Source organism: Mchenga conophoros, linkage group LG11 (genome assembly GCF_057382185.1).
Source record: "Mchenga conophoros isolate Kocher_MC1m ecotype Shallow Benthic linkage group LG11, M_conophoros_male_GT1.1, whole genome shotgun sequence".
Classification (NCBI taxonomy): Eukaryota; Metazoa; Chordata; class Actinopteri; order Cichliformes; family Cichlidae; genus Mchenga; species Mchenga conophoros.
In genome coordinates this window covers 31,590,627-31,607,015 of record NC_140536.1, presented here as the reverse complement: position 1 = coordinate 31,607,015, position 16,389 = coordinate 31,590,627, and the positions used below count along the sequence as shown (strand labels likewise).

The window sequence follows — 16,389 nt, the reverse complement described above, 5'->3', positions numbered from 1 at the left end:
TCCAGCTGGGTCTCAGTGCGACTTGTAACCTCAACATCTGACAACAATTACCATTTGCAAATGCTTAGTGGATATGTCTTTTTGAATGGCACAGGCCTCGGCCAAAAGTCTTTCAGCACAGCTGGTTGTCATTCAGAAAAAAAATATATATAGATAAACACACAGCTCAAGAGGCAGGGGACACTTCCTGATTCTAAATGAATCGTTGAATCGCAGACATTTGCTGTAACTGCTGAGACTTATTGAGACCTTTATGTGTATTTGCATGCCTCCGATTCAGATAAGACTTTATGAGTTTTATGGCCACTGATTGAACAATAGTTCATTCAGGGGAGCAACACTTTTGGACTTTAGTTTTTATTGTAATCTGATAACAACAGAAACATTTCAGCGACAATGCGCTAAGTTAGCTTGTAATTAAAATGTTAGTGTAAAGATTTAAAAAAAATTTAAAATGGACAACTTACTACAACATTATTAAACAACTAAAGAAAAGAACTAATATAAAGCTTTAACTTTGTTAATTATCACATTGGTGCTGTGTTTCTACACAATCTTTAAACATAAAAAAAAAAGCTGTAGAACAGTTAGTGATCTCTGACTGTTTGTGTACGTCAGACACACTCCTGGCTACTCATTGTTTTGATTCTACCTTCAAAAAGAGACATGCGGGGAGGGACATGGCGCGCAGCAGAACTGACAGGAGCCACATTCCAGCGAAGGTGAACAGCAGTAAAAAAAAGAGTTAAGCCTCTCCCCTTTCAATGGGCTGCATCACTGGATTATTCGTAAATTCTTTCTGGGTTTTTCACTAGTCAGAACAAGCAGAGGCACAGCGTCAGCAATACAGAGAAGAGCAGGGAAAGAGACAAGCCGATTCAGAGTGCCAAATTGTGAAGAGCGAGGCTAAGAGAGAAATACAGTGGTTTGGAAGAGTTTGAATTTGAATTTCAGAGGGAAACACATGATAGCGTATAGAGAGAGAAAAAGCAAGAGAGAGAGAGCAAGAGAGAGCGAGGGAGAGAGAGACATACACACACACTAAGGGGTGTGTCACAGCAATTTAGTTCCTCAAGGAAGTACAACTCAACATTATCTTAAGAAAAGGGTGGCAAGCACTGACAGAAGCGCTGCAGGAGGGCTCTTTTTAGGTTTTGGTTCTGTTCGTAGTTAAGATGAAGGGATCCCGTTAAATTGACCAGCCTGTGCTGTCAACTTGATACACAGAGCAGAGGCAGACATCTGACACAGACAAGGAGGGAGGGGGACTCAGCACGCACACACAGGTAAGAAACTTCTGCTGTGTTCATATGCCAGTAAAAAAAACAACCTCTGGGACTAGATATCTGTGGTCTCTCCATTTCTTTAATCTCCTAAAAATTAAGAGTATTAATTAAGGGTTTCCAACAGAGGTTAGCTAAGAAGAGGGATGACTGGAAACTGTGTGACTTTGCTTCACTTCCCCATCTTGAACACGAGTTGGAAGATATGCATGTATGCTCACAGTCATGCTGGGACAAGTACAGTGACAGGCACAGATGTAGAGCTCTCATTTTTTTGTTTGCACAGGCTGAGAGTTGCTCAACTCAAATCTCAAGGCAGTGAACTTTAGTTCTTCTTTGGCCTACTTTGATTTGAAGCATGTTAAGCCCAAGCCAAAGACAGTGAAAGCTTGCAACATAGCTCTCATGGCCGCACACATTCAAGGGACAAATACAACGCTGAGGGCCTTTGGTAATGACTCCTCGCCAGTGCGCCAACGGCTCTGTTTCGCTTCCCTTTTGAGGCAGTACAGATGTGTGGCAGGCTTGAACAACTCTGCTAAGTTGTGCAATGTTGAAAGAGAAACTGCAATATCTGCTTTAAGAGGATTTCAAAACGCTTCCTCGTTTAACCTAAACCTATAAAGCAGTCATCTTTACTGAAACAAAAGTATTACTTGGTTAATAACAATAACATAAAGCAAAATTAATTCTTAGAAACCTGTATAAAACACTTTATATACTTATATATTTATATAATTGAAAAACAGGATCACAAACTACAACAATTACCCACAGTTCAAAACATACAACGGAAGTGACATTTTATTCAGCAAGATACTGATCTATTACAAAAACCTGCTGAGTAAGGACACAGAAACTTCTCCTATTTTTTATGCTGTTATTGTCTCAGGTTGTCCAGAATATCATCAGGTACTAATGCAACTACCGCCAATCAATGATGACCTTTCTAAAAATGGCATGACAGACTCGTGTCTCTGAGCTGTTCCCAGAATATTCTCAGTGTTCAGTATGAAAAAAGGCAACTAAAGGGAACATACATTCCTTTAGGTCCCAGAAGCTACAATCCAGTATAGAAATCTCAGGGCTGGTATGAGAAACAGTGAGGATTTCATAGATAATGCTCAGCTGCACTCTAGGAACATTACAAAGAATATTTAGATTGGCTCAGTGAAAGGGGGCGTGCGAGCAGATCTATTTTCATAACACAAAAACAGTAGAATAAACAAAGATGCAAGCACGTAAGTACACACGAAACATCAAACAAATCTTTTATTGCTAAAAAGTTGCAGACAAAAACTGCAGGAAAATGACTTTTGCTTGGCCATACACTCTGTCATCCTTGCAACTAAAAACATGTAGAAACACGAACAAACACAAAAACACTCAGGCTTAATGCTTGAGTCATCTGAGGAATGCTAAATATTTACCTCTCCTGCCTGCCTGGATGACTCCACCAATAAGGACAACTCTCTTTGACTGTCCATTAACCTACCATTTAAAGATTCTGCACTGCCTGGATGTTACAGCAGCTCTGAAACTGATTAAGGCCATCTCTGCTCTGATAGTTCTACTTCTGCATTTTTGTGCTTTTCCTTCCAGCATTAGATTTCACACAGCATGCAGTTTCAGGCATTTGGGAGGGAAACAAACACTTGAACATATAATGGAGTCACTCCCTGTGGATGTCAACAACAAACTGATAAATGCTCAAAGGCCCTCTTCTATCCATTTGTACCAGAAAATTGCTGCTCAACATTGAGCGCATCCTCGACATGATCGACTGAATGATGTCCATTACAAAACACTGGTTTTATGGCAATATGCTGCTGTAGCATCGAAATGTTCCAGTGTTACCCAAACAGCCTCAACCCCCTGACAGCGCTGCATAAAATAAACAATGCTGATGCACAAAAGGCCAAACAGCGACCTGTCTCGTGCTGTGGGAGTTTCACTGTGTGGAATACTGGCTGATGACTGCGCACAGTGCACATCCTTCCGATCCCAGTAGTCTTTTTAGCAAATAAATGAGACTGAAGTATGAAACTGAAATAGCTGTCACACTGCTCTACTTTCATTATCACTGTTAAGGGAAATTAATCTTATGAATGTTTTTGAATTCCCCACAGGGACCCCAAAGCTTTTGTAACAAAGGGAGCTATTAGAAATGTGACACTTGTTTGAAATTAATGGTTGTGCATGTAAAATAAACCCTACTAGAGATATGCTATAAAAGTGACTGTTTGCTTATAATGAATTTTGGAGCTGGGAGTGGGATGCATAACAGTGATGGGGAGAATCACAGCGAGTGCTACTTATTTGCATGATATGATCGTTAATGTGACTCGATCACTTTTTCATTCATGAGTGAATGGTGGAGTCATTTGCTCACACTGCTGACTGTGCATTGCTGGCACTGGGCGACTTGAACATCATATTTTAAATGATGTTGCTAATAACAATAAACAGGGAGGAAAGAAATGCATCACAGGGGTTACAGTTGTTGATAGCTGACAGCTTACAGAAAATATGCGCTTAATAAATAGTGTTTACATCCTGTTTCGACGTTCCACTCAAAGGTAGACCCAGTTAGAAAAATTGAGGTAGCGTGTGGATTCAGGGTGCTCACTTCCTGTTCTTGTTCTAGCACTGATGCAATGTGAAAAAAGCAGGCGCGGACATGCTTGAGCTATGCAGCCTCCCTGCACCCCTCATATACTTGTCCATACAGGCCACAAGTCAGGTTTAGTGCAGAAAATGACTCAGAAAGAGGTTCAGAAACAGTCTTATTAACTGGAGACCTGTTTAGACTTTGAGATTCTGCACATGTGACAATACTAAGTGACACAGGAAGTAGGAGAGAATGCACAGCTGCCTCGGTGGCACTGATGTTTGCTAAAGATACTGCATATCTGTTGATTCTGTGTTACTCATAAAACATGGATTAATATGAAGCAGAAGCTAAGCATTTAGGCTCATGCTTAAGCTGCCGTGTTTCTGGAACTGGAGATATCAGGCTAGAGCTTATCTATTTAGCATTAATATTCTACAAACACACTTGTTTGCTTCATCCATTGTAAGAGTCTTATTGCTGTGATACTTTCAATCTTTGTTCTTTTGGTGATGTGGGAATTAAATCTTATTTTGCTTGCCCACTCTTTGCAACACTCTAACAAGAACATCAGAGAAATCAAATTCAAATGTAGTTTTCCTCTGAGAGTGATCCACTTCATATCTGCTTGCTTCCATGTTAGAGATTAGAGGGAAATTAGATGGAATTAAAAAAGAATTAATTCAAACTGTGTTGACAATCAAAGATAAAACTGTGGATTTTGTAGTTCTGTCATAGTGTGCTGTATGCATGCTGATGACTTCCCGAGGGGGGGGTTCTGTGATGGATGTTAGGTGTGGTTAGAATCCCAGGAGTGAAAATTAAGTGCCTCTGTGGAGGCTCCTCCATGGTAGTTTTCCCTTTTGGCAATGTAAGTACATGTCAGATATCAAAACAAACACTGTAACTAACATAAGATGAAGGCATTGCTTCAGAATTTAACACACTACATGTTCAGTGTTTGTGTCGATGTATGTTTCTAATTTAAAGATGACAAATAAAAGGCTTGAACTGTTACTAATATTGACACTAAGATGGAGTTTTATGATGTGTAAGAAGGGTCAGTGGATGATAATCTGAAAGTTAAAAAGTAATGAGGGAAGACTCGCCACTTTGCTGTAAAACATGTTTCTCCTCCCTTTCCAACAGTTAAACCTTGTAGTCAGCAATCATTCTCCAACTACTCAACTGGAACTGCTGTTTTAAATCGAGGGCAGAAAGAAAAACTGTTTTCTTTTAAGAGTGTACTTGTGTGTCTTCTCCTTTCAGGTTTAAACAGGACCTCTTTAGCACTTCCATGCTAATTCATTCAGCCAAAAAAAGTTGTGCAATCTAGTCTTTACTTGCCTACCAACAGGATTTGCTGTCGATTTACTGTGATGGGTATGGGTAGTGACAGGAAATCTGCCTGAAGAGACAAATTCAAACTTTCAAACTGAAAATGGTTACCAATCAGTTTAATCACAGGAAGCTGAAACTGTAAATGTTGAACATTCTGCCTCTATAGCTGAGAGAACTACACACTGTGTAATGATATCCTGTTGGGCTATTTATGAGCATAAAGTATGAATATTTTATTTCTTTTCACTGCTTTCTTTCTGCAGGTATAATTATGAAATTTTTCTGTCTATACACAAATTTAATTGCGCTCAAACTGAGCTGTAAAATGTTTATGTGGATATTAAAACAGTTGAATAGTTGTATAATAACTTTATCAGGACAGACATTAAAATGAAATATTAAATTAATTGTCTTCATAATTCAGGCAACAATGGATGCGTTCAATGCCAAGGACATGGCCATGAAGGCACAGAAGAAAATCCTCAGCAGCATGGCCACAAAAAGCTCTGTACAAATGTTCATTGATGACACCACCAGTGAGATCCTAGATGAACTGTACCGGGTCTCCAGAGACTACTTGGGAAATAAATCAGAGGCTCAGAAAGTCATCAAAGACCTCATCAAGATTGCAGTCAAGATTGGCGTCCTTTTCAGGAACAACCGCTTCAGCACAGAAGAGCTGGCAGTGGCCCAAGACTTTAAGAAGAAGCTCCACCAGGGAGCAATGACAGCTATCAGTTTCTATGAGGTACACTTCCCAACTTTAATTTTTTAATCCATGATGTATGAGTAAGCATACATCACCTGAAAGAAATTTGTGCCAATGCACTTGTTTTCTAGCTCCAATTGCAAAAGAATGCCAATTACTCTCAAATGGGGAAAATGTTTTGTGCGCAGCATGAACTTCAAGGCTGGAAAATCAGGCAACTTCAAGAGGTTTCTGACCTTAGTTTTTCCACAATAAATGCAATTTGCAGTTGTGTTAATATTTCCAATTAAAACAGATAAATAAATATATTAATCACATGGCATCAAAACGTCCAGGTTAATTCACTGTTGAATAGGATTCTCTTATGCATCAACGCGTGGCTCAGACGTTGCTTTAAAGGGTCGCTTGTTTTATTTCAGTTCCACATAATCAAGTGCTTGTTTCTCTGCTTTGGTAATGTGAGAGAACAATACGTTGATATTGAAACTTCTGTATTGGGATTAAAACTGAATATGCAGGAAGATTAATGATGCAAAATAACAAAAATATGCAATCTCTAAGAAGTCTTTAAACCTGGTAGAATATTCATACATCATATCCTGCTACTTCACATTAAGATATTATACAATTTGACTTGTATGAAATACGTAACATGAATGCATGTCTTGTCTGACGCAGGTGGACTTTACCTTTGAAAAAACAGTGATGGCAGACATCCTGACCAGCTGCAGGGATCTGCTGCTGAAACTGGTCAACACCCACCTCACCACTAAATCTCATGGTCGCATCAACCATGTCTTCAACCATTACTCCGACCCACAGCTCCTGACCCAACTGTACAACCCTGATGGGCCCTTCAGACCCAACCTCACCAAGATCTGTAAAGGACTGAATAAACTAGTGGAGGATGGGACAATATGACATCAGAACTAAATTTCAAACAGACACTGGGAGAACAACAGACAGACTCAACTAGGACTCCGAACTGCTTGTTTTTCTGTTACTGAGGACTGGCAACATAAAACAAGTCATTTGAGAACCAACCTGCTTTCCCATAGTTCTCAAAGAACATGAGGGATACAAAAAAAGCTTTGTGGAGTCATTCAAGTTTTTGATATTTTGGGGCCATAAATATATATTATGTAAGTGATGCTAATCTTCTATTCAGACAGTGTCCAGAGAAAACAAACTTGAAATTAAACAGATATATTCTGCATTGATTATTTTACTAGGACACAAAGTATCATCTAATATTTGTGACTTTGAACTGTATTATTCAGAACTACTGATATTATGCATTATAATCACTGATATGAATCAGGTGGACCGATGCATAAGCAAGTTAGGCCTGGGAACAATACCACTATAGTACAGCACTGCCATCTGGTGGTTAAGATGATGCTTCTGCAGCAACAAACTGTATTTACTGAGGTGTCCAGACAACAATCAAGCCAAAAATAAAGATAATGACCCCAGAGTGCACAATTACTGCGACCATGACTGTATTTTAAAAACATGTTTAGCTCAACAAAAAGACAGACTCTTTACTCATGACTGCTTGGACATCCAATCTATAATTCATGATTTTTGGATCGCAGTAGGGCTTAAAAAATGTTTAAATTCATTGGCCTACTGACTATTCGTTGGTCTACTGACTATTCGTTGGTCTTATATGGCAGTTAAAACAGATAAAAATCAACTCCAATTGGACATTAAATCTCCCAAAACAGCTAAATCTACATGTTATACTAAAAGAAATATTTGTTAGCAGTAATGTGAACAAATGTCATTTAACATGGGATAAAAATATGTATTTTAAAACAAACAATACAAAATTGAAAAGACATTAGAAATATAACCTTAACAATACAATCATTGCTATCAAATATTCTAAAGCCTACAACATTTTTTCTTGCATTTTCAGCATTAATAGAAAAACCATCATTCTAACCAGTTCATTGTCATCATCATTATTACAGTAAACACGACTTGTGTTTTAGATTCCATTTCCTAACGTTACAAGTCTGAAAATATGAGGCAGTTACACACAAACCCTTTTTGTGTTGACCATATGATCATCTGACTATAAATATGATTGATTTTTAATTCTTCAAATTTCAAGTTTCCAACTTCCCAGATGTGAATAGTCATATGAAGCTTTTCACAACCTACAGCATGTCTCACCAAATAAATAACAAGTCTACAATTGTGCAATATAAATTTTTAAATGGAAGTGTGAAAACACTTTTATACTTTAAGCAGCAGCGGGATCACCGGGGATTCCTTTTCATTCCTTTATCCGTAACGCTCCATTATTCTGGAGATCAAACAGCGCATCACGGCTCCCTGGGAAAGCTCCATTAATGTTCTGAGTGACAGACATGTCACAGTTCAAAGATCTCATCTTCCTTGTCTCTCAGTTTCCTGGTCAGTTTGGTGACAGTGAGCGGTACTGTCCCCTGTACTGCCATCCTGGAAGATGAAATGACACTCTGTGACCTCGTAAGCGGCCGGCAATCTGATGTCCTGTTGTTGCAAGTTGCTTCTAGTGCAGCAAACCTGGCAAATAAAATAAATATATAACAGAGCAAGTCGTTCAGAGTGTACTGACTTTAGGCTAAATTGATTGGTATTCTTAAAAAAAATATCGCTGTTGCACTGGTACTATCACCAGGCCATTAGAAACTGCATTTAAAGCAGCTATTAAGCATTGGGAATCTTTTGAACAGCCACATTGTGAGTGGCTGATGAAATATTAAGAAGGCCAGAAAGGTGGATGACTATACTTGACATGACAATCTAGGCTAATCTGACTATCAGATACTATCCATGCATATCTATGCTTAGCATCAAAATGCATTATATTTGACCATGACCTCAACATTACTTACACATCAGTGAAGGTACAATATTTGCAAATTACACTGCCACTGACTATTTCTCATGCAGTAATATGTTCCAATATTAACCTGGAGGAAAAAATGTTAATCTGAGTAACATAATATTTCCACTGAACTGTGTTTAGGAATACGAATGGCATGAGTATAATGGCCCAGGGATTATGACTAAAAACATATGCATAAGCAGGACCAACTGATCTAACTATTAGTGACTTAAATACGAAGAGAGTAAGTCTCTGTAATGCTACAAATGACCCTGACTGGACAACAACTGTGCAAAGAAAAGAGCAACCAGCGACAGGCACAGTTATACCTTTTCTCTGCTTCCTGGCATCCTTTGACTGCAGCCTGCTTGGACTGGCTTATCAAGTCATCCAACCTTTTCAAAAAATCCCCTGGAGTGAGATCTTTTCTGTCTTCTTGCTTTTTCTCAGAGGAACTCCCTATGTGTCCATTGTGAAGTGAAGCAGAGTTACCACTGCCTTTGTTGCCATCCTCCTCCGCCACATCCAACCCATTACTGCAGTCATCCAGGTCTGATATCACAGGGATTGTCAAAGACTTCTTCAGGAATATTGAGTCATTGGTGTAAAGCCTGTTTGCTCTTTTGATTTGCTCCATCTGAAAGAGAAGATGTCCTTGTGAACCTTTTGTTAATTAGTATTAGACTTGGCTAAATCAAGTCTCACTTTTACCGAGATCAGTAGGCAGACAGGAAACCAAATAAATACATGCCATTTTAAGGCAAACACTTTTTCATAGTATGCCCTAACAACTGAATAAACAACTTAATTATGTAGTTGAACGTTTTGTTGAACCACTGAGATAACCTACCTCAATAAATATGAAAATAAAACAACGACTATAAGAAAAGTGAATATTCACCCACATTTACATTTCAGTATTGGCAAATCAAGTATTCAGTTAGAAGACATCATATCGCAACAAGTAAATTTCAATATAAGCTTAATATGAACTGTTAAAGGCGCAAAAAATGAATACTTGAACTAATTCAGTCTCAGAGTCAAATCAACACAGTCATACTCACAGACACTCCATACTTCAGCGCCAGGCCTTGCAGTGTCTCTCCCGGCTGAATTATATGTTCAATGCGTCTCTGGTGCACCGGGGACAGCGGAGATCGGATCAAACTGCCGTAAGATCTTGTGCGGTTCCCTCGGAGTAGGCCGTCCCCTCCGGCTGGTAGAGGAGCTCGCTCCCCTGACATTGTCATAAAACACTTATATTGTTCTTTTTTCGTGTGGTGGTAAACAACCATGTGGGCCTAAAATGCGCTTACCAGCGAACTTCACTGCTGATAACATCTTTACAATAATGGCTTCCGCTTTAGCCCATAACTATCAAACTAGCAGCTTAGTTAGCCTGCTAGCTAAGGCTATCAACTTAATTAATGTCGTCGCGCGTTATTTTTCCAAGCGTTCAATATTTTCTCCAAATGACAGCCGTTTAAACTCTATAGAAAATTTCTTGGATTACAAATATAACGTACCTTATCTGTCAAATACACACCTAAAAGTCGCTGAAAAACTTGTTTTCAAAACTCTTGCAGTCAGCTGTCTACAACCATATGTTGCCATGGCTGTTCCCTGACTAGTCCGATGATTCGCCACAACGTGTTGCATTAAAGACTGTAGGGGAAAATTGTGCGTTTTATATTAAGTTGACAGAGTTTGGTTTTTTTTTTTTCGCAAATTTAGTAAATATGAACTATAGCCACAAATCGCGCTTTCAAATGACTATGCGGACTTTATGTTATAAAAACAAGCAGATATCGTTGTAGTTCCGATAGCCGGAACAATTATCCACCTCAAAGCTGAGCACATAGGGGGGGGGGAGTTGTCTATATTTCCCATCTTCCGTTTGTCCATGAATGCAGCATTGCTATTAGCTTATATATTATAGCCAAGAAGCTATACGCTGCTATTCAGATTAGTTTTTAGATTATCGATCATAACAGTTATGTCTTTTAAAAGAGAAGGTGATGATAAAAGCCAGCTGAATCTCCTTAAGGTATGGATCAATTTGCAGCATTTTATGTTGGCTTAATAACAGAGACTTCAGCTAAGAGCACACATGCGGCTAGTGTTAGCATCTTTAAGCTAACAACATATTGTAGTTATTTCTTTGGAGAATAAAATAAGTAGTAATACTTACATACTATCTAACGTTATTCACTTCGTTTTACAGAAACGTCGTGTGGCAGACCTTTTGTCTAATTTTATTCCAGAAGATGAGGCTGCTCTTATGAAAAACGGAAGGTGAAGTGAACTTCAAAACATTGATATGTTTGGGAAAGAAAAACTTGTGTAGCTAATGGCATTAAATGTAATTTATCCCCTTATCTTATAGGTACACTTGCCTTGTGTGTTCCTACCGTCCTGTGTTTGATACAGTCGACATGTTGGCAGTCCACAGAAAAGGAAAGAGGCATCTAGACGGTGAGCACCTTGAACCTGTAAAGTTATTTAAAGCAATTTGGGGACCCAGGGGACCTGAAGTTTCGCTCCCAGTCTTATTAAGAAGCACTGTATCAAGGGTTAGCCATCTGCACAGCATTTCTATCCCTTGTCTTTCGCCCTATTAATTGAGACAGTGCCCCATATTTTAAATGGCTCTGCATTTCAAAGTCAATGCTGCAGGAGGGGCACTTGTATGAGGTCGTGCTATCATCTGAGGTGCTGTGAAGTGCAGGTTAATATGCCATCCTTGCTACATATGCTACACAAAATCAGAGGAATACAGATACATAAACTATGCATATTTAATACAATCTGCTCAAAAATAAAATACAACACTGAAGACTGAAAAGCTACTTGTGAGAGGGAGAAGCTACATAACTAACTGAGGATCAAAGAAAGAGATGTGCTGGTCAGTAGTTGTGTCCTCAGTAAAATGCCAATGTAGTCATCAGGCAAAACAACAGTCAAAACAAGACCTGTATTGTAATTTGATGCAGCAGTTGAGAACCCAACAGAGTAAATGAATACACTCAATAAAACTCAAAAGCAGCAGCCAGGGGGAAATTTTGTATTGGATTTGTAGATAATCAAGTCAAGATAATCAAGATAACAAAGAGTTGAAATATTGGAAAGTTCAGTAGTTTTTGGATTGCGTCATTGGTAAGCTGTTTTTGTGTGTCTTTTCTAATGCTGCGTCACAGAGAGTAGTTTTTCTTTTCAAATTATCTGGATTTGATATCCCCTCATTATTTGGAAGAATTAAAAACCCAAACAATTATACATTGTCGCACTTTTTTACGCTAAAACTGTATATTTACAAGTACATAGGGATAAGTAAAAATTCCATGCTTTTGAATTTATGTTAGTTTTTCCATCACTTTAAATGGCTGTCAAACAAATTGTACTCTTTAAGTATCAGTCTTGTACAACTATCTAATTTTTCTTCACCTCATTTTTTTTTTTTTTTTAAATATCCAACTTTTCTCATTCGGAAAAGCAAAACTCTGTCTGTTGTCTCTTACACAAACAGTCAAAGACAAGCATGTGTACCCTGGAGGTTTTCTTTATTTTCTGATGAAAAAATGCCGGAAAGTGTATTTTGAATAAGGGTATCACCGTATAACATGTATGTTAGATAAATTACAGCATATAAAAAATGTTGTTTTTACCTACATTTCGATACGAGTTTAATTTCTACAGTATGAAGGTAAAGTTTTGCACGTCTTCATGATATCTACCAAACTTGCTGTACTTCAAAGGGAAACGAGTATGACTTTTTTTTTTTTCAGGTTTGGTTCATTTTACATTGACTTTTTAGTAAACCCAATTGTTTGTTGTGTGTTCTACTCAGGGCTAAAAGCATTTTATGGCAAGAAAGCACGGCTGAAGACTGAAATAACAAAACGGCAACATGAAAACTATGTCCAGGCTGAAGAAAAAAGGCAGGTCAGTAACTGTTAATCATGCGTTCTCTGTCAAGGTTACAAGTCTCTCATAGCCAACAGAAAAAAGCTGTGTTTAACAAAGCAACAACAGATGAGAACCAGCTGGGTCATTCTGCCAGCAGACGGTCAATGAATCATCACAGGAAAAACATCACAAGCTCGACAGATGTAATCTTTCATTACTGCATGACATTGTTATTCCATGCTGTCTCCTGTTAAATTACTTATGTGGTGCCCGTGTGACTACCATATGACCCTAACAAATTACACCTTACTAAACAATTCAGTGTAGTTGTGTAATGGTGGAAAATATGAGCTACTCTTGTTGTGATTTCAGGAGCCCTCCAGTTCAGCCCCATTACTAGCACAAACACGGAAGCTCACCCATCATGCTTTGCTGAAAACGGTACCATATAACAGCTGCCATAGAAAAACCAGGTGAGTGATTACTTGGTATGAGAGTTGTTGTCTGTATTTAAAGCCATACAATAAAAAACACAATTTAAATTATTTGTCATTCTTTTTAAGTACAAAATCTGAAAAAGTGACAGCAAGCACCAGCTCAAACCCCAGTGACAACATGACATCTGCATGCTGGGAGTCTGGCATTTCAGTGAACACGTCACAAAGCAACTCTACTGTCTGTTCAACAGGTAAGATCTGCTAGAGAAAATGTTTTATTGTCAGCTTTTATTTTGAGCAAACCTCGGTCATGATTTTGCTTCAACTCCTTTTGTAGCCAATAACGAGCCACATCCATCAAAAGATACTGCCGAATGTCAGGCTGCAGAGAGACAGGAGGCTGAACCCATTACTGCTCAGAGGAAGAGGGAGCTGGAGCACTATCTCAAACTGAAAAGGTGCCTAAATGTTGTGGGACTTTCACTTTCTAATGTTCTACATTTTCACTACTTTTATCACATCTGCATGTAGGTCACTATTAGATTTTCAGTGCATTTCATCTATTTTTTTTTGTTGTTGTTGTTTTATCATAGTGACGGGTGGCTGCAAGACCACAGCGGCAAGTGGGTTAAAGACGAGAATGTCGAGTTTGATTCAGATGAGGAAGAGCCGCTCACGCTTGCCCCAGCGCCTGCAAATAAATGAGAGCACCAGAATGGTGTGGACACACAGATAAAACCTGTACCACAGTGGTACGTTCACGAGGCACAGTGCTGCATAAAACAGACAGCTCAATGTGAAAACAAAAATTTAACAGATTTATTCTGTTCATCAGCCTTTTTATGTTTTGTTTTTTTTGTTGTTTTTTTGTTTGTTTGTTTGTTTTTTAAAGCTACTGAGTGTTCAGCGTCGAACTATTTCTTCCATCCAGGATGTGATCAATAGAGGTTGCTACAGAGTCAGTCTTTATTCAAGTGACAACTTTTCATATCCAGTTATATTTTATGCTTAAGGCTGAACCTTTGTTGGCTTATCATAGTCCACCCTGAAAAGCATTGAGTTGCAGGAAAGTGACAAGAATTAACCAATGGTCTCTGAATTTCAGTACTTATATTCTCTAACAGCTTACTTATCAGGGAGGAAATCCCTCTACACCCATAAAGAGTCCTGAATGGAAGAGTCTGAAATCGTTTACACCTGTGACAGAGACAAACCACTCAGTTACCGGCACTTTTCCTTAAAATGTTCTGTGAATATTTTTTGTTACATTAAAATCCAACACCGCTCCTCCAATCTGTTGAAAAGATTTGTGTAATGTGACCTCTGCTTGTGACCCTCCCCCCCGACAGGTTGTGCTTCTTCATGCGGGAAGAGCAAGTTTGTCCCAAAGATGTGTTAAGATTTGGCTCTTTTGTCTGCTGCATGTTTGATTCCCTACTTGCACAAGCAGATTAAGGTAACATCAGAATTCTGGGAAAGGTGATTTTGGAAATATTCATATTCAATACGACTGACCAAACTCTTCATGTTATTAAGAAGTTGGAAAATACTCAAATTGGCATTTGCCTGATTATCTGGCAGAAATTCAGAACATTTTTAAAATCTGTATAGAATTTATACATTAAAACATCTGCCTTAGCTTTAAAGACATAAAGATTAAGACTGAAAAAGTCATCCTGGACTGTTGAACAACTTTCTTCTTTTGTGGTGGATCACTCACAAAACATTGTCCCAACATATGTGATAGCTCTGTTTTTTAAAACTTGTTATTGTGATGTAGTTGGGGGTTTGTGTTCATTAAATGAAATTAGTTTTATAAGAAAATCATTCTCATTCTTGATCACCAGGATGTTCTTTTGCCAAAACATCCCGCCTGAACATGAAACATCTTAGAAGTCTGGAAAGACTGGATAAACTGTGCCATCCTCAGTGACATTAGCCTTACATCTTTTTCATGGCTCCTCTAGAATGAAAGAAGCAGGTTTAAAAGCTCGGGCAACAATTTTCAGCTGAACTTCTGACCTTTATAATTATTGTGACTATTTTCATTACCCTTTTCTTGTTCATCGTGTCCTTTCCATTTGAGTTCAGTGAGCTCTGTCTGATACGATCAATTCTCAGCCAGCTTTCCTATAAATCAGCAGCAGATTGGCTGTATTGGTGCTAATCTGTGCGTTCGTTTAAAGCTCCTCTCAGCACAGTTGGTATAAATTGGATAACATCAGGGTCAGTGGAAGGGGGCAAAGGGACTTAACATGGGTTAGTTTCTGATGACATGGCTAATATGTTTCAGAAGCTCACTCACTTCATTAGTTTGGAGTTAAGAGCGTCACCACGGTCTTAAAACGTCTTTGTAGGGATTTGGAAGTATGTTAGAGCGTTTTAAGACAAATTCAAATCTGATATTTCAGTATTATTGTTTACGAAACAGTAGAAGCATAAATACAATGTGGTGAATACATTTGTGACAGGGTTACAGTCCAAAAATACATCCGTGCTTTACTGGAAACTAAGAAGTGGAAGAGAAACTCTCAGAATAGATGTGGTAAGGCAACACTGACTTGAAAGTTTTACACAAAGCCAAATGTCAGTGAAGCTTGCAGTTTTAAAATGTGACCTTTGAGAAATCTAAAAAGCATATGTGGTCTTGTCAAACTTGACATTAGGTGAGAAGTCTTTCAAGAAATGGATTAATGAAACGAGAGGTGGAAGGCAGGGATGCAAGCAATGCTGTGAAAATCCTGAGAGGTTAGCAGCTGTTTCTGCTCATAAATTTCTGTGGGTGCATTAGGGTGCAACCCTCTTAAAGTTAGTTCTTATATTTGGAACAAGGTAACTCAAGCTCAGTGGGCTAGGATCCGTTTCACATTTGCGTTGGGCCGGGTGGGATGTAAAAATAGCTCAGGTGCCTGGAGGAAGTCTAAAGATCAGAAGAAACTGTAAGCGATTAAAGGGCTGTGATTTATTAAATCAAGGGGTTTTTTTGTGTTAGTTTTAGGAAATAATTTCATATATTTACCACAGAAAATGAGATTATGATTATAACAGTTCCGATTATGTATAGTGCTGTGAAAAACTATTTGCACCCCTTCTGATTTCTTAAATGTTTCAGATCATCAAGTAAATTTTAATATTAGACGAAGATAACCTGTAGAATGCAGTTTTTAAAAATCATTTCATTTATTAAGGGGAAAAGAGTTATCCAAACCTACTTGCCC

General features: G+C 38.4%; 3 protein-coding genes across 3 annotated transcripts; 2 read left to right on the top strand and 1 right to left on the bottom strand.

Moving 5' to 3' along the window:
- The first annotated feature begins 831 nt into the window (after positions 1 to 831).
- tnfaip8l2b (tumor necrosis factor, alpha-induced protein 8-like 2b) lies at positions 832 to 7,418 on the top strand. Its single transcript, XM_085292515.1, has 3 exons — positions 832 to 1,286; positions 5,660 to 5,983; positions 6,623 to 7,418. The coding sequence occupies exons 2-3, from the start codon at positions 5,666 to 5,668 to the stop codon at positions 6,863 to 6,865; spliced, it is 561 nt and encodes a 186-aa protein (XP_085148641.1). The 5' UTR covers positions 832 to 1,286; positions 5,660 to 5,665; the 3' UTR covers positions 6,866 to 7,418.
- On the bottom strand, positions 6,924 to 10,746 carry lysmd1 (LysM, putative peptidoglycan-binding, domain containing 1). The gene is made up of 3 exons (XM_085292514.1): positions 9,893 to 10,746; positions 9,158 to 9,465; positions 6,924 to 8,503 (listed from the first exon to the last, which is right to left on the bottom strand). Exons 1-3 carry the CDS (start codon positions 10,121 to 10,123, stop codon positions 8,329 to 8,331), a joined length of 714 nt encoding a protein of 237 aa, XP_085148640.1. The 5' UTR covers positions 10,124 to 10,746; the 3' UTR covers positions 6,924 to 8,328.
- scnm1 (sodium channel modifier 1) lies at positions 10,707 to 15,012 on the top strand. The gene is made up of 8 exons (XM_085292513.1): positions 10,707 to 10,875; positions 11,053 to 11,123; positions 11,215 to 11,303; positions 12,676 to 12,770; positions 13,107 to 13,207; positions 13,298 to 13,422; positions 13,509 to 13,629; positions 13,765 to 15,012. Exons 1-8 carry the CDS (start codon positions 10,825 to 10,827, stop codon positions 13,874 to 13,876), a joined length of 765 nt encoding a protein of 254 aa, XP_085148639.1. The 5' UTR covers positions 10,707 to 10,824; the 3' UTR covers positions 13,877 to 15,012.
- Positions 15,013 to 16,389: the final 1,377 nt, after the last annotated feature.

What these genes read in the sequence shown, in the direction of transcription:
- tnfaip8l2b (XM_085292515.1), top strand. Translation starts at nt 5,666, where the DNA reads ATGGATGCGTTCAATGCCAAGGACATGGCCATGAAGGCACAGAAGAAA. An exon ending in CAGCTATCAGTTTCTATGAG is followed by an intron (nt 5,984 to 6,622) that starts GTACACTTCCCA and finishes TGTCTGACGCAG; the next exon opens with GTGGACTTTACCTTTGAAAA.
- lysmd1 (XM_085292514.1), bottom strand. Translation starts at nt 10,123, where the DNA reads ATGGTTGTTTACCACCACACGAAAAAAGAACAATATAAGTGTTTTATG. An exon ending in CGCTGAAGTATGGAGTGTCT is followed by an intron (nt 9,466 to 9,892) that starts GTGAGTATGACT and finishes CTTCTCTTTCAG; the next exon opens with ATGGAGCAAATCAAAAGAGC. An exon ending in TGCCAGGAAGCAGAGAAAAG is followed by an intron (nt 8,504 to 9,157) that starts GTATAACTGTGC and finishes TTTATTTGCCAG; the next exon opens with GTTTGCTGCACTAGAAGCAA.
- scnm1 (XM_085292513.1), top strand. Translation starts at nt 10,825, where the DNA reads ATGTCTTTTAAAAGAGAAGGTGATGATAAAAGCCAGCTGAATCTCCTT. An exon ending in AGCTGCCATAGAAAAACCAG is followed by an intron (nt 13,208 to 13,297) that starts GTGAGTGATTAC and finishes ATTCTTTTTAAG; the next exon opens with TACAAAATCTGAAAAAGTGA. An exon ending in CACTATCTCAAACTGAAAAG is followed by an intron (nt 13,630 to 13,764) that starts GTGCCTAAATGT and finishes GTTTTATCATAG; the next exon opens with TGACGGGTGGCTGCAAGACC.